We start from the raw sequence: 27,258 nt of genomic DNA, 5'->3' as shown, positions 1-27,258 counted from the left end.
AGGGTATGATCCTACCTTAACCTTAACTCATACCTTAACACCACAGGATATGATCCTACCTTAACCTTAACCCATACTTTAACCCACAGGGTATGATCCTACCTTAACCTTAACTCATACCTTAACCCCACAGGTTATGATCCTGCATTAACCTTAACCCATACCTTAACCCACAGGTTATGATCCTGTCTTAACCCATACCTTAACCCCACAGGCTACTCACAAAAACACATTCTAACACACACACACACACACACACACACACACACAACAGGGTGTAATCCTGTCTTAACCATAACCCATACCTTAATAACCCAACAGGGTGTAATCCTGTCTTGACCATAACCCATACCTTAATAACCCAACAGGGTGTAATCCCGTCTTAACCATAACCCATACCTCAACCCAACTGCCTTAACCTTAACTCATACCTTAATCCCACAGGGTATGATACTGCATTAACCTTAACCCATAGCTTAACCCCACATGCTACTCACACACACATACACACACACACTCTCTCTCTCTCTCTCTGACCCCATCTTACCCTAACCCCACAGGTTATGAATCTATGATTCTTTCTTAACTTCTTAAATATGTTATAAATGTATTCACAAATCTGCCCCTTCCTATCTTTGTGGCTGCCTTCACCTCTACACTCCATCTCGCTCTCTACGATCAGCTTCAGATCCACTCTGTTTACGCATTCCCAGATTCAAACACTCCACTGTTGGACGCCGTTCTTTCTCTGCCTCTGGACCTTGCATTTGGAATGAACTTCCTCTTTCGCTTCGTCAGGTCTCCGCACTCAGCTCTTTCAAGTCTGGCCTTAAAACCCACCTCCTCACAAGATAGCCTCCCTCCCCTGCCTCTTTCTTGTCTTCAGTTTCTTCAGTTTTAGAGTTATGTATGCGCATGAATGACTGGTGTAAAAGCACTTAGATTTGTCTCTGCATAAGATTCAGCACTATATAAATACTATCATTATTATACCTTAACCCCACAAGCCACTCACACAAACACATTCACACACAAACACACACACTCTCTCTCTCTCTCTGTCTCTCTACTATCTTGTCTTACCCTAACCCGACAGACTACTCACACAAACACATTCACACACACACTCTCCCTCTCTCTCTACGATCTAGTCTTACCCTAACCCCACAAGCTACTCACACAAACACATGCACACACACACTCTCCCTCTCTCTCTCTCTCTCTATGATCCAGTCTTACCCTAACCCCACAAACTACTCACACAAACACAAACACACACTCTCCCTCTCTCTCTCTCTCTCTCTACGATCCAGTCTTACCCTAACCCCACAAGCTACTCACACAAACACATGCACACACAAACACACACTCTCTCTCTCTCTCTCTCTCTATGATCCAGTTTTACCCTAACGCCACAAGCTACTCACACAAACACATTCACACACACACTCTCCCTCTCTCTCTCTACGATCCAGTCTTACCCTAACCCCACAAGCTACTCACACAAACACATTCACACACACACTCTCCCTCTCTCTCTCTCTACTATCCTGTCTTACCCTAACCCCACAGACTACTCACACAAACACATTCACACACACACTCTCCCTCTCTCTCTCTCTCTACGATCCAGTCTTTCCCTAACCCCACAAGCTACTCACACAAACACATTCACACACACACACACACACTCTCTCTTTCTCTCTCTTACTACCATTCCCCCCGACTTACTCGAACCCCATAGGGCACGATCCTGTCCTCGTTGTCGATCTCCCGCAGACAGCACAGGCGCACGTAGCGCTGCACGCACATCTCCTGCAGCCGGTCAATCCTCCCCCTTTCGGCGTCATCCATGGCCCGGTACAGCTCCAGGTTGTGGGCGATCGTCAGCGACTGCAGCTGGCAGAAGTAGAGGCAGCAAGCCTCGTGGGCCTGCAGGAAGCTGGCTGGGATGTCCTCCTGCCTCAGCAGTACCACATCCGCCGTGTCGTCGTTTTTGTCGTCATCATCGTCGTCGTGGTGACCGGTGGGGGCTGTGCGGGAAAGTGACAGTGTTTGGTTGTTTTTCTGCTTGCTAGGTTCTGGGGTTGGGTTTATGCTGCTGGTCAGGCATCTGCTTGGCAGATGTGGTGTAGTGTATATATGGATTTGAGCTACTGATACTGATACTAGGTTCTGAATGAACACCATGCATGTCTCAGTTTCCGTTTTCAAATTCAGTTTCTAATTAAAGAAGGCGTCACTGCGTTCGGACAAATGTTGTCGTCTTCTTGACTGGGGACAGGGGGGGTTTGGGGGGGCGGGGGGAGGGGGTGGGGAGGCTGTGAGGGACAGATGGGTTTTTCTGCTTGCTAGGTTCTGAATGAACACCATGCATGTCTCAGTTTCCGTTTTCAAATTCAGTTTCTAATTAAAGAAGGCGTCACTGCATTCAGACAAATGTCGTCGTCTTGACTGGAGAGAGGGGAGGGGGTGGTAGGAGGGTGGGGAGGTGGGGGGGGGGGGGGGGGGGGGCTGTGAGGGACAGTAGGTGGGGCTTTTCTTCTTGTTGGGTTCTGAATGAACGCCACGCATGTCTCAGTTTCCGTTTTCAGTTTCAGTTTCTCAAGAAGAAGGCGTCACTGCGTTCAGACAAATGTCGTCGTCTTCTTGACTGGAGAGAGGGGAGGGGGTGGTAGGAGGGCGGGGGGGGGGGGGGGGGGGGGGGGGGGGGGGGGGGGCTGTGAGGGACAGTAGGTGGGGCTTTTCTTCTTGTTGGGTTCTGAATGAATGCCATGCATGTCTCAGTTTCAGTTTGTTTCAGTTTCAGTTTCTCAAGGAGGCATCACTGCGTTCGGACAAATCCGTATATGCTCTACATATGCTCTACACCGCATCCGCTAGGCACAATAGATGCCTGACCAACAGCGTAACCAAATGCCGCGCTTAGTCAGGCCTTGAGTGCGTGCTTATATATCAATGTACCTGTTAGAGTGGATTCCTTCTACATAATTCTGCCAGAGGACAACACTCTCGTTGCCATGGGTTCTTTTTCAGTTGCGCCAAGTGCATGCTGCACATGGGACCTCCGGGTTTATCGTCTCATCCAAATAACTAGATGCTCAGTTTGATTTTCCAGTCAAACTTGGGAGAAAGGGCGAGAGCGGGATTCGAACCCACACCCTCACGGACTCTCTGTATTGGCAGCTGAGCGTCTTAACCATTCCACCACCCTCCTCAGGGGTGGTTGCAGTGATCTTGGCTTTCTGCTGTTAGGTCTGAATGGCATGCAGGTTTGTTTCGGTGTGTGCTGTGCAGCAGCAGCAGATTTTTTTTGGTGCAGTCTGGTGTAGGGGGTGGGGTGAATGTGCTATATAAATGTACTAATACCTCTTCTCTTTTTTTTTAATAATGATAATGATATCAAAGTTTGTGAAAACTCAATCTTATCATCATAAGAATAATCATCAATTTGTTCCTTTTCTTTCTCTAAGGATTTTTTTTTTTTTTTTTTTTTTTTTTAATGGTACACTTGCTGAAAAATGTTTGGGACTTTGAAATCAACGTTGAGAAAGACAGAATCAACTTTGAGAAAGACGGAATCAACTTTGAGAAAGAATTTTGTGTCACACATGAACTGGCAAGACAAGAATCTAACACTGAGAAGTCTTGTATGGAAAAAGTATTAAAAAAAAAGCATCAAATTTACCATCATCACATCATCACCATTTGCACTGTTCGCATCAACACCACATTATTTTTCTTTTTTTTTTACACAGACATGTAATTATATTATCATCATAATTTCAGTATACTTCTTCTTATCATTATTATCATTATCATTATTATTATTGTTATCATTATTATCATTGTTGTTTTTTGTGTATTTGTTATCACCATCATCATCATTCGTCTTCTTAAATACTGTTACTATTATCATTATCAGCAGTAGTAGTTGTTGTTGTTGTTGTCGTTGCTGTCATCGTCGTTGTAGTAGTTGTAAAAGTAGTAGTAATAATAATAATAATAATGGATACTTATATAGCACACTATCCAGAAATCTGCTCTAGGTGCTTTAAAAAAACGCTTTTGTTAACATAAAACATTATATCTATGTTACATACACACACCAAAATGTGACCACACACACACACACACACACACGCACACACACACACACACACTGCATCATCAACATCATCATCATACTTACAACAGACCGCAGCAAACACGGACAGAAGAGCATCATGGGACAGAGCGGCAGTGTACCCAGAGCACACGGCATACACTTCAGAGTTACCCGACTTGCTTGTGGCTGGCTTGCACACACAAACCTGCACAAATATTTTGAAAAAAATATATATTCACAATAAAATGTCAGAGAGTTTCCAAAGACAGGACATTTCAAACTATGGGCATTCTTTTCAGCTGCAAGACTTTCAGGTGTAAGAAGAGATAACAAATTTTTTTTTAATTTAATGGGCATTTTTAAAAGGTCTGCCAGCTTCAAGACTTTCAGGTGTAAGAAGAGATTAAAAAAAAATAATAATAATTTAATGGGCATTTTTAAAAGGTCTGCCAGCTTCAAGACTTTCAGGTGTAAGAAGAGATCAAATGCAATAAATCTTCCAGCTTCAAGACTTCATGGTGCAAAAAGACTTCTTTTTTTTTTAAGTGCCAGCTTCAAGATTTCCTGGAGTAAGAAGATGAAAAAAAAATCTACCAGCTTCAAGACTTCCTGGTGTAAGAAGAGATTAAAAAAAAAAGAAGAAGAAAATCTGCCAGCTTCAAAATCTTCTTTGGAATTGCTTGGATGAATGAACTTCCTGATAAAAGTAACCAGCTGTAAGGCCCAACGAGTTAACCTTTTTGTATGATATAATAAGTTACCTGATGAAAGGCACAAGAAGATACCTTTTGTATGATACAGTAAGCTACCTGGTGAAAGGCACAAGATCTTACCTTTTGAAAGATAGAACAGAATAAGGTACCTGCTGAAAGGCACAAGATGTTACCTTTTGAAAGATAGAACAGAATAAGCTACCTGCTGAAAGACACAAGATCTTACCTTTTGAAAGATAGAACAGAATAAGCTACCTGCTGAAAGACACAATATCTTACCTTTTGAAAGATAGAACAGAATAAGCTACCTGCTGAAAGGCACAAGATCTTACCTTTTGAAAGATAGAACAGAATAAGCTACCTGCTGAAAGGCACAAGATCTTACCTTCTGAAAGATAGAACAGAATAAGCTACCTGCTGAAAGGCACAGGTTACCTGTGGTAAGACACAATAAGCTACCTGCTGAAAGGCACAAGTTACCTCTGGTAAGGCACAATAAGCTACCTGCTGAAAGACACAAGATGTTACCTTTGCAAGACTCAGTAAGTTACCTGATGAATGACACAAGAGACACAAGATGTTACCTTTGCAAGACTCAGCAAGTTACCTGATGAACAACACAAGGTCTTACCTTTTGAAAAACACAATAACCTACCTGCTGAAAGACACAAGAAGTTACCTTTTGTATGACACAATAAATCACCTGACAGAAGGCACAAGCAGTTACCTTTTGCAAGACACAGTAAGTTACCTGATAAAAGACACAAGATCTTACCTTTAAAAATCACAATAAGCCATTCTGATCTCATCTTTTGCAAGAAGCTACCTGTTGAAAGGCAGAAGAAGTCACCTCTTGCAAGACACAATAAGCTACCTGTTGAAAGGCACAAGATGTCACCTCTTGCAAGACACAATAAGCTACCTGTTGAAAGGCACAAGATGTCACCTCTTGCAAGACACAATAAGGTACCTGTTGAAAGGCACAAGATGTCACCTCTTGCAAGACACAAGAAGCTACCTGTTGAAAGGCACAAGATGTCACCTCTTGCAAGACACAAGAAGCTACCTGTTGAAAGGCACAAGATGTCACCTCTTGCAAGACACAAGAAGCTACCTGTTGAAAGGCACAAGATGTCACCTCTTGCAAGACACAAGAAGCTACCTGTTGAAAGGCACAAGATGTCACCTCTTGCAAGACACAAGAAGCTACCTGTTGAAAGGCACAAGATGTCACCTCTTGCAAGACACAATAAGCTACCTGTTGAAAGGCACAAGATGTCACCTCTTGCAAGACACAAGCTACCTGTTGAAAGGCACAAGATGTCACCTCTTGCAAGACACAAGAAGCTACCTGTTGAAAGGCACAAGATGTCACCTCTTGCAAGACACAATAAGCTACCTGTTGAAAGGCACAAGATGTCACCTCTTGCAAGACACAATAAGCTACCTGTTGAAAGGCACAAGATGTCACCTCTTGCAAGACACAATAAGCTACCTGTTGAAAGGCACAAGATGTCACATCTTGCAAGACACAATAAGCTACCTGTTGAAAGGCACAAGATGTCACCTCTTGCAAGACACAATAAGCTACCTGTTGAAAGGCACAAAATGTCACCTCTTGCAAGACACAATAAGCTACCTGTTGAAAGGCACAAGATGTCACCTCTTGCAAGACACAAGAAGCTACCTGTTGAAAGGCACAAGATGTCACCTCTTGCAAGACACAAGAAGCTACCTGTTGAAAGGCACAAGATGTCACCTCTTGCAAGACACAATAAGCTAGCTGTTGAAAGGCACAAGATGTCACCTCTTGCAAGACACAAGCTACCTGTTGAAAGGCACAAGATGTCACCTCTTGCAAGACACAAGAAGCTACCTGTTGAAAGGCACAAGATGTCACCTCTTGCAAGACACAATAAGCTACCTGTTGAAAGGCACAAGATGTCACCTCTTGCAAGACACAATAAGCTACCTGTTGAAAGGCACAAGATGTCACCTCTTGCAAGACACAATAAGCTACCTGTTGAAAGGCACAAGATGTCACCTCTTGCAAGACACAATAAGCTACCTGTTGAAAGGCACAAGATGTCACCTCTTGCAAGACACAATAAGCTACCTGTTGAAAGGCACAAAATGTCACCTCTTGCAAGACACAATAAGCTACCTGTTGAAAGGCACAAGATGTCACCTCTTGCAAGACACAAGAAGCTACCTGTTGAAAGGCACAAGATGTCACCTCTTGCAAGACACAAGAAGCTACCTGTTGAAAGGCACAAGATGTCACCTCTTGCAAGACACAATGAGCTACCTGTTGAAAGGCACAAGATGTCACCTCGTGCTAGACACAGTAAGTTACCTGCAGAAATACACATTAAGCTACTTGTTGATAGGCAGAAGAAGTCACCTCTTGCAAGACACAATAAGCTACCTGTTGAAAGGCACAAGAAGTCACCTCTGCAAGACACAGTAAGTTACCTGCTGAAAGACGCAGTTGAGGAAATAGAGCAGCCCAATGCTGGAAGCCTCGAACATGGTGAACAGCTTGATGACGAGGGTGCCCCCTGGAGCCAAGAGGAGACAACTGCAGAGGACCTCGCAGAGGTGCAGGCGAGAGACGATCCTCTCCTGTTCAGCAGGGTTCTTCTGGCAATCGATGCTGCCGTCTGCCGTCACCTGGACACATCACACAGGGAAATGTTCTCTTGAACGGTTGTTGATATCGCAGCATTATCATCCTCACATTTATTATCATCATCACTTCACCATTATCCACACACAGACATACACACACATGCACGAGACACACACACAACACACACATTCACAGACACACACATGCACAGTCACAGACACGGACAGACACACACACACTCACAGACACAGACATACACACATGCACTCGTCCCCCATGATATATGTTAAGATATGATACAATACATTAAAACATCAAGTAATACAAATACAATTCTAGGTACACAAATATATAAACATGCGCTCGAGGCCTGACAAGCACGTTGGGTTGTGCTGCTGGTCAGGCAACTGCCTAGGTGTAGCATAAATGGATTTGTCCGCACGCAGTGACACCTCCTTGAGAAAGTGAAACTGAATACAATACATTACAATGCAGTACAATACAAAACAACACAACACACCACACCACACCACACCACAACACACAGCAACACCACACCACACTACACCACAACACACCACAACACACAGCAACATCACACCACACCACACCACACCACACCACAACACACAGCAACACCACACCACACTACACCACAACACACCACAACACACAGCAACACCACACCACACTACACCACAACACACAGCAACACCACACCACACTACACCACAACACACCACAACACACAGCAACACCACACCACACTACACCACAACACACAGCAACACCACACCACACTACACCACAACACACAGCAACATCACACCACACTACACCACACCACACCACACCACACTACACCACAACACACCACAACACACAGCAACACCACACCACACTACACCACACCACACCACAACACACAGCAACACCACACCACACTACACCACAACACACAGCAACATCACACCACACCACACCACACCACACCACATCACTCCACACAACACCACACCACACAACACTCCACCCACCAGATGAACATCCCTCATGCTCCGTGCCCTGTACAACACAACACAATGCAACACACAGCAACACCACACCACACCACACCACACAGCAACACCACACCACACCACACCACACCACACACCACACCACTCCACATAACCCTACACCACACCAAACCACAGCACAGCACACAACACATCACACTACACCACTCCACTCCACACAACACACAGCAACACCACACCACACCACACAGCAACACCACACCACCACACCAAACAGCAACACCACAACACACAGCAACACCACACCACACCACACAGCAACACCACACCACACAGCAACACCACAACACACAGCAACACCACACCACCACACCACACCACACAGCAACACCACACCACACCACACCACCACACCAAACAGCAACACCACAACACACAGCAACACCACACCACACCACACCACCACACCACACAGCAACACCACACAACACCCCACCACACCACCACAACACACCACACCACACCACACACCACACCACAAACACACCACACCACACCACACCATACAACACACCACACCACAACACACCACACAACACCCCACACCACCACACCACAACACACCACACACCACCCCACCACACCACACAACAGCACACAACACACCACAGCACACAACACACCACACCACACCACACACCACACCACTCACCACATCACACAACACACCACACCATACAACACACCACACCACAACACCACACCACACCACACAACACACCACACCACCACACCATACCACACACCACCCACCAGGTGAACGTCCCCCATGCGACGCGCCCTGTCCATCAGAGCCACCATGTTGTCCACACTCATCAGGTCCCCCGAGTTGTCCCTGCCGAAGAACCAGTTAGGGCGCGTGGTGCGGATGAAGCGGTCGTCGCTGATCATGCGGCCCGTGTCGTTGCCCTCGTAGTAAGGGTTCAGGGTGGTGCCCAGCCACTCCCACCGCTGTCGGGTGTCAACACCTAGAAGCAGCATTATACTGTATCGTTGTATCATATTACTCTTTTTCGTAACAACAGATCTCTCTCTCCTCTCTCTCTCTCTCTGTCAAAGTGGAGTGATGGCCTAGGGGTAACGCATCCGCCTAGGAAGCGAGAGAATTTGAGCGCACTGGTTCGAATCACGGCTCAGCCGCCGATATTTTCTCCCCCTCCACTAGACCTTGAGTGGTGGTCTGGACGCTAGACATTCGGATGAGACGATAAACCGAGGTCCCGTGTGCAGCTTGCACTTAGCGCACGTAAAAGAACCCATGGCAACAAAGGGGTTGTTCCTGGCAAAATTCTGTAGGAAAATCCACTTGGATAGGAAAAACAAATAAAAGTGCACGCAGGAAAAAATACAAAAAAAATGGGTGGCGCTGTAGTATAGCGACGCGCTCTCCCTGGGGAGAGCAGCCTAAATTTCACACAGAGAAATCTGTTGTGATAAAAAGAAATACAAATACAAATACAAAATTCAGGCTGCTCTCCCCAGGGAGAGCGTGTCGCAACACAGACAGCGCCACCCTTTTATTTTTCTTTTGTATTTTTTTTCTGCCTGCATACTTTATTTGTTTTCTTATTGAAGTGGATTTTTTTTTTTATAGAATTTGCCACAGACAACCCTTCTGTTGCTGTGGGTTCTTTTACGTGCGCTAAGTGCATGCTGCTCACAGGTTTATCTTCTCATCTGAAAGACTAGTATCCAGGCCATCACTCAAGGTCAAGTGGAGGGGGAGAAAACACTGGCGACTGTGCCGGGATTTTAACCAGTGTGCTAAGATTCTCTTGCTTCCTAGGCGGACACGTTACCTCTGGGCCATCACTCCACTCAGTATCAGTATCAGTAGCTCAAGGAAGCGTCACTGCGTTCAGTCAAATCCATATATGCTACACCACATCTGCCAAGCAGATGCTTGACCAGCAGCATAACCCAACGCGCTTAGTCAGGCCTCGAGAAAAAAATAAATAAATAAATAAAATAAAATAAATAAATAAGAATTTTTTGACAATTTATACCCGTTTTTTTGGAAAAAAAAACCCTTGACAAATAGATTTCACTTAAATCTTATTTTCCTGGCAGTGAAAGGGTTAAACGAAGGAAACACAGACGAGAATCAAGCACTGTAACCATCTGACCACCACATCAGTCTGAAGAGTCCATGGGGAACCGTCCAAAAGCTGACTGTTTATAAGGCGTGTCTTGGGCAACGCGAGAAATTTTTTGATGAGACAAATTTTTACACCAGAGCATACAATACAATACAATACAACACATCTTTATTCATCCATTTGGAAATTAATTTTGCATCCATATGCTCGTCATTCATTGCTCAGACGCAGAACTCAATGAACTTATGTGCATCTTGACCATTCTGCCACTTTCCACCTTAAAACCTTTCTTTCTTTTTTTTCTTTTTTTTTTGTGCGCTTAGAGTTGACTTCTTCAGATTTTGCGCCTTATGAATATTATTATTATCAGTAGCAGTATTTTTATGCATTTTTCTTTCTTTTTTTTTTTTTAATTCTTTCAAGGCCTGACTAAGCGCGTTGGGTTACGCTGCTGGTCAGGCATCTGCTTGGCAGATGTGGTGTAGCGTATATGGATTTGACTGAATGCAGTCATGCCTCCTTGAGCTTCAGATACAGATACTGACACCACCTTAAAATGGAAAGAGGACTAGCTAGCCATCACACCTGCAGGAGGGAGCTCACCTCTGGAGACCAGGTAGTGGTTGAGGGAGGTGATGAAGGCTCCGGGGGCCTCACACAGGTGCACCGAGTTCAGCTTGGGCCCACCCGGGGCCAGGACGGAGGGCGGCACCACGTCGTGGGATGCCAGGATCTCGTGGAACTTGCACCAGGCCTGCGTGCACAGCTCCGCGCCGTACCGCGACTTCACCTCTCCCACCACCCTGCCTGCAGTCAGGAATCGTCAATGTTCATGCTTCAATTTCAGTTTCAGTTGAACTTAAAGGTTCACAGGTTCAAAATCATTCAACTCAAGAAACCCAATTTGGGTACATGGAAACACAACAAGGAAAAAAAAACAGGCCCACAAAGGGGGACAAAAACAAAATAAAACAAAAACAAAACGAGAAGATAAAAATGTCACAAGAGGTGCACAATCAAGTGTGCACCACTGTGCAATCATGACAACACCAAAAATAACCACCATATAAAAAAAAAACCTCTGTGGAACCCAAGGAAAAGAAACTATTTGTTCCCCCTTTATTTTTTCTCTCTTCACTTTTTCCATATATATGTTGCATTGATTTGATTTGATGATTGTTTATTTGCGTGTGTGCATGTGTGTTCTGCAGAGTTTCTTTTCCTTGGGTTCCACAGTGTTTTGTTTATATGGTGGTGTTTTTGGTGTTGTCATGATTGCACAGTGGTGCACACTTGATTGTGCACCTTTTGTGACATTTTTATCTTCTCGTTGACTCACCTGTGTAAACAAAGTGAGTCTGTGTTTTAACCCGGTGTTCGGTTGTCTGTGTGTGTGTGTGTGTGTGTGTGTGTCCATGGTAACCTTTAACATTGCCATTTTCTCTGCAAATACTTTGTCAGCTGACACCAAATTTGGCTTCTTTTTTTCATTTTTCTGTGCCCATCCCAGAGGTGAAATATTGTTTTAAACGAGATGACTGGAAAGAACTGATTTTTTCCTATTTTTATGCCAAATTTGGAGTCAACTGATATTTTCTCCCCCTCCACTAGACCTTGAGTGGTGGTCTGGACGCGAGTCATTCAGATGAGACAATAATCCGAGGTCCCGTGTGCTGCATGCACTTAGCGCACTTAAAAGAACCCACAGCAACAAAAGTGTTGTGCCTAGCAAAATTCTGCAGAAAAATCCACTGCGATAGGAAAAACAAATAAAACTGCACAGAGGAAAAAATACACAAAAAAATGGGTGGCGCTGTAGTGTAGCGATGCGCTCTCCCTGGGGAGAGCAGCCTAAATTTCACACAGAGAAATCTGTTGTGATAAAAAGAAATACAAATACAAATAAAAACTGCTCCACTTAACTAGAAGACCAAAGAACCTGCAGTCCTGACGACACACTCACCAGCCAGGTTGGTGGAGTTGGTGTGCTGGTGCCAGGCAATCATCTCCTTGTCGCTCAGCTTATCCTTCAGAGCGTTCAACTTGTCTTTTTCGGCAATCAGCGTCTCATACTGCCACGGCGACGGCAATGTCACTTTCATCTTCGGCGACGGTCGCCGAGTTGGCGCCATCCTTCGTCGGAACTTGCTGGGCTGTGGCCCGTCCAGAAACCGTGGCGATTTGATCTGTGGACTGGACTGGGGGGAGGTCCTGACCCCGTGGTCCACCGCATGGAACCTGTGAGTGGATGACGTCCAATCCTTGGCGCTGTCATGACGGACGTCCGACTGGGTGCTGGATATCGGCTGATTTTGTTTGCAGTCTTCGACTCCAGTCTTGGTGACTCCCTCACCAGTTATGGCACTCCCCGTGGGGTATTTCTAGTTAAAGAAAGCATATTTATGTTGATCATGTGCAATTGTTCAAGCAAGTGTTAAAATAATTCTTTATTCAGAAAAACATATTATACATGTACACATAAACTGCAGAGCAACAACAAGCAAACAGCTTATATCGTGCTCAGGAATGTGATATATTTTTTTCGTTGGCTTAGTTTGAAGCTTGAACACTACACAAATGCAGTTAGGTTGAAATAAGTGTTTTCCAGTTGCCTAAAAATGACAGTTATTGAAGTCACTGTTTCCTTCTTTGAGCAGCCCTGTCGATGAATACTTAATGACATTACAATGAATATGAACATGATCATAATTAGAGTCACTGTTTCAGAACATAAAACAGAATAAAGTAAGAAAAAAGTAAAAAGATAAGACAAAGAAAAAATAGATACAGATGGAGAGGAAATCACACCCCTCATGATAAATTATTGTATTGTATTGTATTGGATTGGATTGGATTGGATTGGATTGTACTGTACAAACCACTAGTACTACTCCTTTTTTCAAAACAGATTTCTGTGTGTGAAATTCAGGCTGCTCTCCCTAGGGAGAGCGCATCGCTACACTGAGAGGGCCACTCTTTTTTTCTTTCTTTTCATATATATATATATATATATATATATATAGAGAGAGAGAGAGAGAGAGAGAGAGAGAGAGAGAGAGAGAGATTCTGCCTGCAGTCTTATTTGTTTTCCTATTAAAGCAGATTTACTTGAATTATACTTCAATAGAGCAACTAGACAGAAAAAACAGGAAAATTACAACAATGCTGTCTCTCTTTCTGACAGACCTGAACATCTTGCCCAGACGCACTTGCCTGCATCAAGGGACTGAACACTGATGTGGACTTCAAGCTCCACTCATCATTTCTGGAGTAGATGTATTTCTTGCTGAACAGGCGTCCCAGTGTCTCATCAGAGCAACTCTCATGATGTTCTTGCTCATCAGAAGAAGTGGTCATTGGATCCTCCTGTTTTGTTTTCTTTCTCCCCATTGTGACAAATCTGGAAAATACAAAAACAGCCCCCAAAAAAAGTGGGTTTAAAAAATTGCAAATGTACTGGGATGTTAACAAATTCAGTGTGGAAATATTGGGGTTTTTAATTTTCAATGATGGGTGCAACAGTCAAGTGGTTAAAGCGATGGACTTTAAATCTGAGGGACCTGGGTTTGAATCTCAGTAACGGCGCCTGGTGGGTAAAGTGTGGAGATTTTTCCGATATCCCAGGTCAACACGTGTGCAGACCTGCTTGTGCCTGAACTCCCTTCATGTGTATACACAAGCAGAAGAACAAATACACACGTTAAAGATCCTGTAATCCATGTCAGCATTCAGTGGGTTATGGAAACAAGAACATACCCAGCATGCACACCCCCAAAAATGGAGTATGGCTGCCTACATGGTGGGGTAAAAACGGTCATACACTTAAAGCCCACTCGTGTACATTTGAGTGAACGTGGAAGTTCCAGCCCACAAACGAAAAGAAAGAAGAATTTTCTGTACTGAAACACCCAAACAAAGCTGTCACATCCATAATTCAAAACACAAGTATTACTATTATTAGTCTTTTCAATGCTGATAGGCGTATAAAATGTATTCTCATTAGCCAGGGAATGTTCAACATTCTGGACACTAAAAGATACAGTTTTTCTTTTCTGACTGAAACTAGTGAAAATGGAAAAATGGAAACTAAAATCACAAATATTTTGCTCTGTTTTATTGCACTCAGAAGAGATCAATATCACATAATTGTCTTGCAAATCTGAAAGTGAAATTGTACACAACTTTGACCAACTCATAAAACAAGCATTTTCACTGGTCATTAAAAGGTTTGAAAGTTCTAACTTCTAGAGCAGTTTCAGCACTCACATCTAAGTCTTCAAAGAGTTATTTTTACTGTATAAATGTGACCCTCAAGAGAGCTGACTGCCAGTCCTGACTAATTACTAATTCAGTGGTTATATTGTGGAAGGCTAGTGCAGCAGCCCCAAAATATGACTTATCTGTGCCATTATAATTCCAATATTTTACATGTGAGGACAAGCACACTTATAGACATAATCAGATTCTAGTAATATCAAGTTTTAGCATCCGAAATACCTGGAGATATATGCATGGTACATTTCTTATGGGCATCACAAACTTTCGCGTAATTGCAATTTTGCAGCTGTACAGGAAAGCTTGTAATGTCTTTATCAGGTTAGTAAGGGGTTATGACGGTGGCATTTGCACCACATTTAACTACTCAGTGAGGATGACAAAGCTCAAATGCTTGTTGTTTATGTTCTACTTCATACCTGCATTGCAATATACACGAAATATTCCCTGCTTATAGCTCCAGGAATTTAGGATGCTAAATCTGGACATTACCTCGGATTCGTCATCGTTGTAACATATGATAAATTATCTAACGTCTTGTTCAAAAGTAACTATGGAACTTACTTGATCGGTGCTTAACTTCTTAATGAGCGCAGACGATCCTTTCAACTTGAAAGTTGAAGTGTGAATATTCTGTCTCGATATCAAATATAAAAATCCGCCAAACCTTGTTCACCAGACATTTTTTTTCCCAAACTGAGGCTTCACCTAGCGATCTAGTCATCTACAATCTCATGTTTCTGGCGTTCCATGCAAAAATCGAAGTTTCACTTTCACTTCACATCGTTGACAGAAAAATCCAGCATGTAACTGAAAAATAGGGATCAAGGCACATATTTGAACAAGCTCTTCCACGTTGAACATACACTCACACTGGAAAAAATTATCAATGTTTCAGAAATAGATATCTATTGATTAAAACAGCAGAATGTGATCCATAATGGGCGATTCGCGTGTTGTGTTCGTTCGCTCGTTGGAAAAAAAAAGTAAGAATAGATAGATTAACTTCCTGTTTCTTCAAGGGACACCACTCCGATAAACTTCTGGGGTTACAGGTCGTTTCGTCCCCCTTGTCAGTTCGCCCCACGGACTCTGGGGACTCCACTGACTCATAGGTCCTTGGTTTGCCGCCAACCAGTTCGCCCCCGAGCCGACCAGTTCGCCGCCTTACCGCAGGTCGTTTCGCCCCCCAATCAGTCAATTGTGTATTGTTTTGTTTGAATTCGCGTCGCGGAAGGCTTCAAGTATTGGTAGAAATAGCCGAAACACGGGATGGCTAGAAAATTGAATTGGATCAGTAAAAGCCCGTCTTAATTGGCGCGTGTATCTCTTAGACTGGGAAGACAATTAAGCCTGCTAAAGCAAAAAAGCCTTAACTGAGATCGGACACATAACTGGACAAAAATTTTAACAATCAACTCGGATTCAAAGTGAAATTACTGTGTGCTTTCGCATCAATGTTTCACTGCCCGGGGGTGTTGCACTAACTTCTTCAGTCTTCTTCTTTCCGTTACACGACCAACATCGACTTGCCGATGACTCTGTCGTGGTTCATGCATGCTGGGTATTTTCGTGTCTCCATAACCCACCGAACACTGACATGGATTACAGGATCTTTAACGTGCGTATGTGATTTTCTGCGTGCGTATACACACGAAGGGGGATCACACACTAGCAGGTCCGCACATATGTTGACCTGGGAGATCGGAAAAATCTCCACCCTTTACCCACCAGGCGCTGTTACCGAGATTCGAACCCGGGACCCTCAGATTGAAAGTCCAACGCTTTAACCACTCGGCTATTGCGCCCGTCTAACCATGTGTATCCCGATCAGTTTGGTTTGTACCGTGTGATACACTGATGTATACAACTGATGAATGACTAGGACATGATGAATGACTGGGACAATTGTTCATTTTCAGTTTCAGTAGCTCAAGGAGGCGTCACTGCGTTCGGACAAATCCATATACGCTACACCACATCTGCCAAGCAGATGCCTGACCAGCAGCGTAACCCAACGCGCTTAGTTAATGGGACAATGGACTAATTCATTACTGACTTTAGTTGCTTGCTTTAATTGCTCAGTTTAAATCGGCCGGTGCCGGTGTGGCCGGCTGTAGTTGAAACTGCTCTTTGTAATGAACTTAGAGTATCCAGAAATCAGTGTGTGCCTATATGTATTTGAAATTATCCCGGAGGTGTATGTGTAATCAGAAATAGTGTGTGCCTATATATTTTGTATCCTGGGAGTATGTGTGCAAATAAAATAAGTACAGTTTCTCGGTTGGACAGCCGGTCGGCCGGACTGACTGACTGAGGAACACACACACACACACACACACACACACACACACACACTGATGCATGGCAACGGGGACAAACAAGGAAACAAAGCAGTACAGTACATCAGTGCTCTGACTGAAACGCTGTGTACGAGGGAAAGAAGAAAAGATGGACCTGTGATGACGCAATTAACTGTTTGACACTTTTGTCACCCCACCTTTAATTGCTTCGGCACTGAAGTGTGACTCGATTTCCATTCAATCAAACTGAAACACATTCATCCACGCCTTCTACTGATGCTGCTCATACAAAATGCCCGGCCATCAGAAAATGCATGTGCATGTCAAATTATGTAGAAGCTCACTGGGTGTACGTAAAAGAACTGACAATTAAATTACCAGTTCTGGCAGAGTTAGGCGGATATCCCATTTCTGTGACCGCGAATATATAAGGTTATATATTTCTGGGTGCACATCAGATCATGTAATCAAAAGAAAATAGCTATCTGAGGTCTGCGATGCAATCATTGGAAAAAGCTCCCTGGCTTAATTTTATCAAAAAGATAACTCATTAGATCTTCCCACGTGTCGGAAAACCAAGGTACACTGACTGGCTCAACATTAAGTGACTCGATCAGTAAAACAGAGAGAGAGAGAGATGTAAACTGAAGAATACTACTGTGGATATCATTGACGAAAATATTGAGAGAATACCTAATAGTCAGACTTTTGTTGTTGTTGTTGTACAGAAACAGGTTACAAAAAAGCGAAAAGATAGATCAAAATGTATCTAAAACTGCGCCGCAAATCAAGAAACTCGTTGAAACCTGATACAACTCGACTCGTCCGTTCTTCAAAAGTTTTTTTTTCTTTGCCCTCCTAACTTTGATTGGCTTTTCAATTATTATTCATTGCGGCCTGGTGAAAGTGGGACACTTGAGAACTGCAATTTGTCAAATGTATTCTTTACAGGAAACAAAATGAAAAAGACACAGAGGATAACAAGACGTTTTAGTGAATAACATCAAGGCAAAATGGAAATGTTTGAGAGCAGGACATGATCACGGCACACGCACACACCAAAGAGTGCGTGCGCTGATGCACACGACCAACACTAACATGCCAGACTCACACACATGCGCACACAGTTACACGCGCGCTACCAGAACGAGGCTAAAACCACTAATCCAGAAATAGAGTGGTACTTATATATATATATATCAGTGGGCTAAAACGCAAAAAGGGAGACATTTTGGCCGCTGAAAATGTTCGCAGGGGACATAATGATCGGCGAGAAAGTCACCAGGGGACATTACATGTGTGTGTGTGTGTGTGCAGATCTTGTTTTTTTTGTTGTTGTTGTTTTTTGGTGCGCTTAGAGTGGATTTCATTAATATTCTGCGCCTTATAAATACCATAATTATTAATTATTACTATTATTATTACCAACGTTCAAATTGTCCCCATGGGTATGTTTCAGGGGTAGGGGACAACCGATGTAACATCCCAAATCGCCCCCCCCCCCCCCCCCCCTTCCGCAGGTTTGAGTTTCTGAAACTGACGTCCCAGGGGAAAAGTTATGGGGTGCCCGACCCCCCCCCCCCACCTGCTGTTTCTGTTTCTCCGAGTCAGAGTGTGCAGTGTGTGTCAGTGTGTGTGTGCATGCGTGCATGTGCTTGCATGTGTGTGCTTGAGTGCGCTTGTGTGTGTATATATGATTTGCTTTTCAGTTATATCATCACGAGCTATGTAGGGATCGCCTTCTATCATGATCGGCATTTTGACAAGGAAACCTGTGACTTCGATTCTGGCACCCTGACAATAAGTCTCTCTCCTGTCAACACTTCGATCTTCACTATGGGGTTAACAAAAGATGCTTTCTTCTTCTTCTTCTTCTTCTGCGTTTGTGGGCTGCAACTCCCACATTCACTTGTATGCACACGAGTGGGCTTTTACGTGTATGACCGTTTTTACCCCGCCATGTAGGCAGCCATACTTCATTTTTGGGGGTGTGCATGCTGGGTATGTTCTTGTTTCCATAACCCACCGAACGCTGGTCTGCACATATGTTGACCTGGGAGATCGTAAAAATCTCCACCTTTTACCCACCAGGCGCCGTCACCGTGATTCGAACCCGGGACCCTCAGATTGACAGTCCAACGCTTTAACCACTCGGCTATTGCGCCCGTCAAAAGACGCTTTCAAAAGAGCACACCCATTTTCCTTTCTGACAGGTCACCGGCAAATGATGAAGAAGAGCCTATCAACCGTCCCCCCCCCCATCCCCAGAAAAAAGTCACCACTATTTTTTTTATGTATATCTAAAAACTGATTTTCTGTGACTGGATGGAAGAGTTGCACCCATGATTATTACAAACTGTGACTCCGACTTGCTCATTCACTGCCCAAGGCTGCCCATGAGTAGGGATATTAACAGACAGACTGAAAAGAAGATTAAAAGAATATGTTGATATAAAGAAAATGTAATAGTACTGGTAAATAAAAGAGCAAACTAATGTCTTACATATGTTACAAATGGGACAGGGGGAAAACAACGTACTTGCTTACACACACACACACACACACACACACACCACACACACACACACACACACAAAACACAGAAACGCAAGTCAGGTGTATTTGTTAAAACATATTTGTTCAAATGTCATTTCCACAAATATTTGCTGCAAATACATCAATACAATCATTCACAATAATAATAATAATCATAACAACAATAGTTATTCACAATTATAATATCAACAACAACAATAATAACATCAGTCACAATAATAATTAAAAATGAAAGGGCATGGTTTGTAGAAAGGTAACAGACGATTTGATTAAGACAGAGACAAAAAAAAAAGAAGACAGGAACACTGAAATAAGCCGACGACTAAAGTGGCATACCACACTTGGCCTGAACACAGCTGTACACTCATTTCTTGAGAGGTGCACAAGGTCACGCCACAGCCATGATAATGTCATCAGTTGGTTACATGTCATTCCATGTATGATTATAACACTGCTGTCCATCTGCTGCATACAAACTTTTATCTCCAGCCAGACATCTCGACTCGAGGTCTTGCCACTGGAATACAGACAGGACGGGACGAGAGAGTGAAGAAAAGGCTGACGATTTATGCAACTCTCCCTCACTTGAATCCCAGTCTCCCTCACTTTAATCACTCTAATCCCAGTCAATCTCCCTCACTTTAATCACTCTAATCCCAGTCAATCTCCCTCACCTTTAATCTAAGTCAATCTCCTTCACTTTAATCCCAATTTCCCTCACTTTAAAACCCAGCCATCCCCCCTCACTTTAAATCCACGTCAATCTCCATCACTTTAATCCCAATTTCTCTCTCTTTAATCTAATCCAAGTCAATCTCCCTCACTTTTAAGTGTCAAGTGCCACAAGTCACGACCTCAAACTGAACATGCATGTCACTCCGTAATAATAATGTCATCATTTTCCACTCTGTTCACCTTTCATCACTTGCAGGCAAAACAACACGGACAACACTGGAATATGTCGGATATATGACTCAAATGACAAGAAGAAGTAGGCCAATGTGAAAAGACAGCAACATGTTATGCAACATGACAGTGACGAGCTATCCTGCTGTAAGACATGAAGGCAGCATTCTAAGTGACATGACAGCAACAGGCTATGGCATGAAAGCTGCTATAAAGCTACATGATATGACATTACCAATCAATGCAACATGACAGCAACAGGTTATGTGACATAGCAATGTGACATGACAGCAACAGGCTATGTAACATTGCCATGACATGACAGCAACAGGCTATGTAACATTGCCATGACATGACAGCAACAGGCTATGTAACATTGCCATGACATGACAGCAACAGGTTATATGACATTGCTATGTGACGTAAAAGCAACAAGCTATGTGACATTGCTATGTGACATGACAGCAACAGGCTATGTGACACTGCCATGTGACATGACAGCAACAGGCTATGTGACACTGCCATGTGACATGACAGCAACATGCTATGTGACACTGTCATGTGACATGACAGCAACAGGCTATGTGACACTGTCATGTGACATGACAGCAACAGGCTATGTGACATTGCCATGTGACATGACAGCAACAAGCTATCATGCTAGGAGACATACGAAAGCAGCATGCTAAGTGACATAACAACACTTGACAAAAATGTGACATGAAGGCAGCTATAAAGCTATACAATATGACATCACAAATCAACGTGAAATACCAGCAACAGGCTATGTGACATGAAGGCAGCAAGCTATATGATATGACACTGACATTCTATGTAACACGGCAACATGCTTTGTGACATGGTGGTAACAATAGATATCTAACAAAATATATTACAGATACATATCTACCAAAATGACAATGAGGATGTCAAGTAATGCTGAATAATGTCATAGCAAACATACTAATAAATATGGATAAGTAGATCTATACAGAATTGTAAATGTCCAGAAAGTCACAAAAAGGTGGCAATAAATTAAAAAAAAAAGAAATTTTGAACAAGAAAAGGCAAGGCATTCAAGACTCACACATGATACCCACTCAATCAAACACCAAAATTATGGAACAGATAAAAAAAAGAAAAAAAAGAAAAGAAAAGAAAACGGACACCACAAAGGCATATCATCTTCAATTACAAACCACTGACCTTGACGTCTGATCTCTAACCTTGAACTTTGGTTAAAACCTATCACTGTATCAGTTTTCATTGAAAACTGATTGAAAAACCAAAGCTCTATCACCTTTCTTTCTGTTATGCTATTTTGTGACCTTGAAGTCTGGCACTGAAATTCTGAATGGTCATCGTTTTCACTATGATCAACCACTGTGCCACGATTTGATGAAGGCTGTTCACAAGACCTCACGTCTTCTGTAGCGTCAAGCTTTTTGGTTTCATGCACCATGTAGCAACCTTGACCTTGGATCTAAAAATAGGGATCATGATGTCACCATGACAAGTAACAAAATCCAAGTTTGATGATGAAAGTTGTAGATGAGACCTTACCTCCATCAAGAGCTTTTCCAATGTTGTCAAATAATGTTTTTGACCACTTGCCCTGCTTACCACATCATCACAATGAGATGACCGGCAAAGCCTTGTTCATACCAATCATACTGTAACCACGTGTGGTTCTTTAGAAATCTTGGTTTCTGAGAAAGTGCAAACATTATATTTGAGCATGGGAAACACACACACACACACACACACACACGCACACAAACACACACACATGTGCAGACACAACCAAAACCAACCGATCTTATACTCACTTTGTTTAAGCATTCGAGTATTTAAAAAATAAATAAAAAATATATCTTAAAAAAAACCATACAATTCATTCCCTTCTTTACCAACCCACACACACATGTAAAATTATACCATCTCCCTGCTTTGTCAGACCACGCACGTTTTCGTATACAAGTCACTGGAGTGCAACATTCTTGAGGGCATCGTGAAGCGTAGTGGTCCTCACACAACAGATCCTGACTTGCGTTGCTGTCAGCCGCATGCTGATTTCTTGTTCCTCTCACACACACACTGGTCCCTCTTCTTCATCTCCCTCGACTCTGTGAAAGAGTCAATGGGGCACCACCACGCACAGAGAAGAACTGTTCATCAGATTCCCTCCCCTCAAAGTCTGTTGGCCGTGTGTCATTGGTCCCTCGCTATACCATGAAGGGTTGAGGTGTCCTTGATGAGAGACAAGAACGATCGATCACCACTCCACCACCACCCCTCTACCAATACCACCATCCCCACAGTGATGCTGGGGGGTGTGAGGGTGGGTGAGAAGGTGGGGGGGGAGGGGGGGGGGCAGGAACAACTTGGAATTCTCTGCCTATCGCTCTCAGACAAACAACTCATCTATCTACCTTTAAAGCAAATCTTAAAACTTATCTCTTTTAAAAAAAAATACTTGTCATAACTCAAATAGTGCTGTTGTCCCAGGCCCATGGCAATGTGAGTGTGTGTGATGGGAGAGTAGAGAGAATGGGGGTGGGTAGATGGATGGTGGTGGTGTGGTTCGAAGGGGAGAATGACCCGATTTTTACCCCTTTTACCTTTTCTACCCAAAATTTTATTTTACATTTTTTTACAAAATCTGTGGCATGCAGATTACAATTATGTTCCTTTTTACATGTATGTATTTTAAGTGAAAATTGCTGTCATCTCAGTCGTTTAATCATGTGTGTGTCTGTGCGTGTGTGTTAGTGTGAGTGTTGAAGCCTAACAGTTGTAGTATTGATAGCATGTTACTTTGTGAGTTTTATCCATTGTGTTTTTATAATATTAATGATTGTTTTATGTTTCTGCTACTTTTTATATGCTTTCTTGTTTCACTTTAGGTACTAGATTGTAAAGCGCTTAAAGCTTGCTTATGCTTGTATTATAGCGCTATATAAAAATAAAATATTATTATATTATTAATATTAATCACCAAGTCTGCCACCACCACCACCACCAATACCGTCCCCACGCTGTTGCGATGAAAGTAATGATCACCACCACCACCATCACAACCACTACCCCTCTCCGACCCACACACCCAGTATTTCAGGGAGACAGTAACGATCATCACCACCACCCCTCTACTCCACCAACAAAATCTCAGGGACATTAACACCACCACCACAACCACCCTTCTACCTCCCCCCCCACCCCATCTCTCTCACCTGCACATACTTCAGGGTCATGAATGATCACCACCACCATCACCCCTTTCCCACTCTCACATATTTTTGGGGAGGAACAGGAATGATCATCACAACTACCACCACCACCACCCCTCTCCCACACCCACAAAATTTCAGGGAGGTCATTCATCATCGTCATCACCATCACTACCCACTCTCCCAACCCCCACACTGTTCCAGGGACTGGAACCATATTCACCACCACTTCCACCACCACCACCACCATCCATCTCATACTCCCACAATGTTCAAGGACACAGGACAACCATCACCATCGTCACCCCTGGTCAACACCTACGTTTGAGGGACTGGAACAGCCGTCACCATCACCATCAGCACTGGCACTCCTTTTTCCACCCCCACAATATTCCAGACACAGTAACAATCACCAACACCAAACCCAAAGCAGGAACACGCCAGTTCATGAAGAGTTTGAAAATAATCATTAAATACAGTTGTGGCATGTTGTTGACAATGTGGAATCTTTTAACACTATACAAAAAGTGCACACACATCATACATGTACATTAATACTTTTTGCATCTTTAGATAATGCATGATGTTTAATGTGTCAACATCTTTACGCATTCAAATACTGCGCACACACTCACAAATGTGATGTACATGCACAACTATTGTTCAAGTCAAGAGTTAAAGCAAACCATTTTTTTTTCCACACCAGTCACAGTTAAAATGAAATGAAATGTTGAGCTATATGACAGTCATGGATAAAATATTCAATGATAAATGCACCAAAGAAGTTGAGCTGTACAACTGTGCCAAAAATGACAAACGACTGTACTGAAAGAGACAGCTTCTGGCGCATAGAACCCCCCCCCCCCCCCCCAAACTCATATACACACAAAAAAGAGTTCCTACTAACATCACGAGAACCTAAAGAGTGGATCAAAACCAGAACAAATGAACTCCAAGGACACACACATATATATTATCGACAGCCGACAGCATAAAGGCACAAGACCAAATCCCGGAATAAACAACCCCTTGCTGCCAGATTCTGTCCAAAGCATGCAAGACATTCTGTACAGGCAAGAGTCTGAAATGTAGACGCAGGTTAAAAAAATAATGCTACAAAAATACATGATTATGAATCATTGACCTGAACACTTTGCTGAGCAAAAGATGGAGAGACACATCCATGATGTAGACGTGATGATCTCTGAATGACTCCATGACTCCACGGCACACATTCTAGGATCCAGTTCCAAATGTTTCACATCAGTTACACTTTAAGGGGATTTAAGTTAAAACTCTCCTCACACCATGATCTGTGATTGTGTACGTAAATGTATGTTTTCTATTTTGCAAATATCTATAAACTGTAAACAGGGGGCGTGTAAAGACCATAGAGATACTTCACATTCACTGTAAACAAAGCACTACAAGCTGACTGGGAGATCTCGAGTTTCAGCAGATTTTGTATACTTGGCAACTATCAAGCCTTCTGCTCCGTCGTTCAGCAACCATCCTCCATACTTAGTTCTAGTTTATCTCTGTACCCTGTACAAAACAGACATATATCAACTGCGGGAGGTAACTCACTTCAACATGTCCCTGTGTGTTACAGTTTCAGTTTATCAAAGAGGCGACACTGTGATCGAACAAATCCATACATTACACCACATCTGGTAGGCAGTTGCCTGACCAGCAATGTAACCCAACATGTTCAGTCAGGCCCTTTGTGCATGCATATTAATGTTCCAGTGGATTTCTTCGACAGCGTTTTTGCCTGAGGACAACACTTATGTTGCCTTGAGTTTTTTTGTGTTTTTTTTTTGTTATTTTAATTTAATTTAATTTTATTTAATTTATTTATTTATTTATTTTTTATTATATTATTATTATTTAGTCAGTTATTTAGTTATTTATATATTTATTTATTTTATTTTATTTTATTTTGTACGCTTATAGTTGACTTCATCAAGTTTTTGCCCTTTATACATATTATTATTAGTAGTAGTAGTTATTTTTCAATTTATTAAAAAAAAAAAAGAAAAAATTTTCTCTCAAGGTCTGACTAAGCGCGTTGGGTTACGCTGCTGGTCAGGCATCTGCTTGGAAGATGTGGTGTAGCGTATATGGGTTTGTCCAAACGCAGTGACGCCTCCTTGAGCTACTGAAACTGAAACTGGGTTATTTTTCCGTGTGCCAAGTGCGTGCTGCACATGAGAACTCAGTTTATCGTCTCTTCTGAAGGACTAGACCGTCAGTTTCATTTTCCAGTCAAAATGGGGCAGGGGGGTGGGGGGGGAGTCCTATGCATACACACACTTACACTGACTTTGCAGTTCTACCTGCACTGCAGCGCTGGAGAGAAAAAATGATCTTCTTTGTCCAAATATCTGCAACGTTCTAAAGAAATATGTTTTGGGTAAAACACAACAATATCACTGTACACTTTGTGGCTCTGCACAGAAAGAAGTGAACCATATCACCTACAAAATATCAATAATAATAATAACATAAATTCATAACATTTTCATTTCCAGTCTTCAGTTTCAGTTATTCAAGGGGGCGTGCCACTGCGTTCAGACAAATAACACTTTACAACAAGAGAAAAATGCAGTCAATTTTGATTTCCAAATTTGTAAAAACTTTCTTTCTTTTTTTTTTTTTGTTTCCAATGGGAAATAAACAGAAAAAAAACAACAACAAAAACATGAGCAATCTAATCTTCTGGAATGATATTTTTCAACCATTTCTACAGGATAATCCTTGCTGCTAACCCAGAACCAGACTTAGTTATGAATGGAGTGCAACCATTCTACACAGCTCAGCTGCACTGTAAAACACTCTGGTGTCTTCGTCTCAAGAAAAGCTGGTAAAAAAACAACAAAAAAACAAAACAAAAAACAACAACACCAACAAGGGTTCAGTGTAGCCTGTAACCATATTTCACATTCCAACCACATTCCAATGATGATATGAAACACGATGTAATGAAACTCAATGCAATTACATTATGTTGCAATGAACTATAAAATAATGTAAAGACGATCATCATTGCCATAGCCCACTTCAGTATTTTTGTTTCTCATAAAATGAGAGACTTCCATTCAGGTAAAATTGTGCTTGATGACTTAAGAAACTGAACAAAAATGGAGTTGTCTTTAAAGACCAAACATTTATGGAGATGTCTTTTAAAAAAAAACCGAGCATATGTGGAGATGTTTTTAAAAAATAGAATACATACGGAAACTTTTGGTGACTTTATCATCATAAAAAGTACTTGTAAGAAGACATTAATAAGTTTAAACAACAATGCAATCTTGATGTGTTAAAAATATACACAGAGACATGAGACAACATTGT

The 27,258-nt window shown here is 42.6% G+C and overlaps 1 protein-coding gene across 2 annotated transcripts in view; it reads right to left on the bottom strand.

Moving 5' to 3' along the window:
- LOC143276151 (uncharacterized) overlaps positions 1-15,870 on the bottom strand; it is a 33,050-nt gene extending 17,180 nt beyond the window's left edge. Inside the window, exons 1-8 of one of the 2 annotated variants that reach the window (XM_076580569.1) lie at positions 15,471-15,870; positions 13,818-14,031; positions 12,595-13,012; positions 11,235-11,438; positions 9,286-9,500; positions 7,297-7,494; positions 4,193-4,313; positions 1,732-2,033 (exon numbers count right to left, since the gene is read on the bottom strand). In XM_076580569.1, coding sequence (XP_076436684.1) covers positions 1,732-2,033; positions 4,193-4,313; positions 7,297-7,494; positions 9,286-9,500; positions 11,235-11,438; positions 12,595-13,012; positions 13,818-14,021 — 1,662 coding nt within the window. In that variant the 5' untranslated portion in view covers positions 14,022-14,031; positions 15,471-15,870. The remainder of the gene's footprint in view (positions 1-1,731; positions 2,034-4,192; positions 4,314-7,296; positions 7,495-9,285; positions 9,501-11,234; positions 11,439-12,594; positions 13,013-13,817; positions 14,032-15,470) is intronic. The other variant, XM_076580571.1, reaches the window with a different exon arrangement.
- Between the last annotated feature and the right edge of the window lie 11,388 nt (positions 15,871-27,258).

The sequence above is a fragment of the Babylonia areolata genome, chromosome 31 (assembly GCF_041734735.1).
Source record: "Babylonia areolata isolate BAREFJ2019XMU chromosome 31, ASM4173473v1, whole genome shotgun sequence".
NCBI classification, from domain to species: Eukaryota; Metazoa; Mollusca; class Gastropoda; order Neogastropoda; family Buccinidae; genus Babylonia; species Babylonia areolata.
Note: the sequence above shows the minus strand (reverse complement) of the source record. Positions and strands in the feature narration are given on the sequence as shown.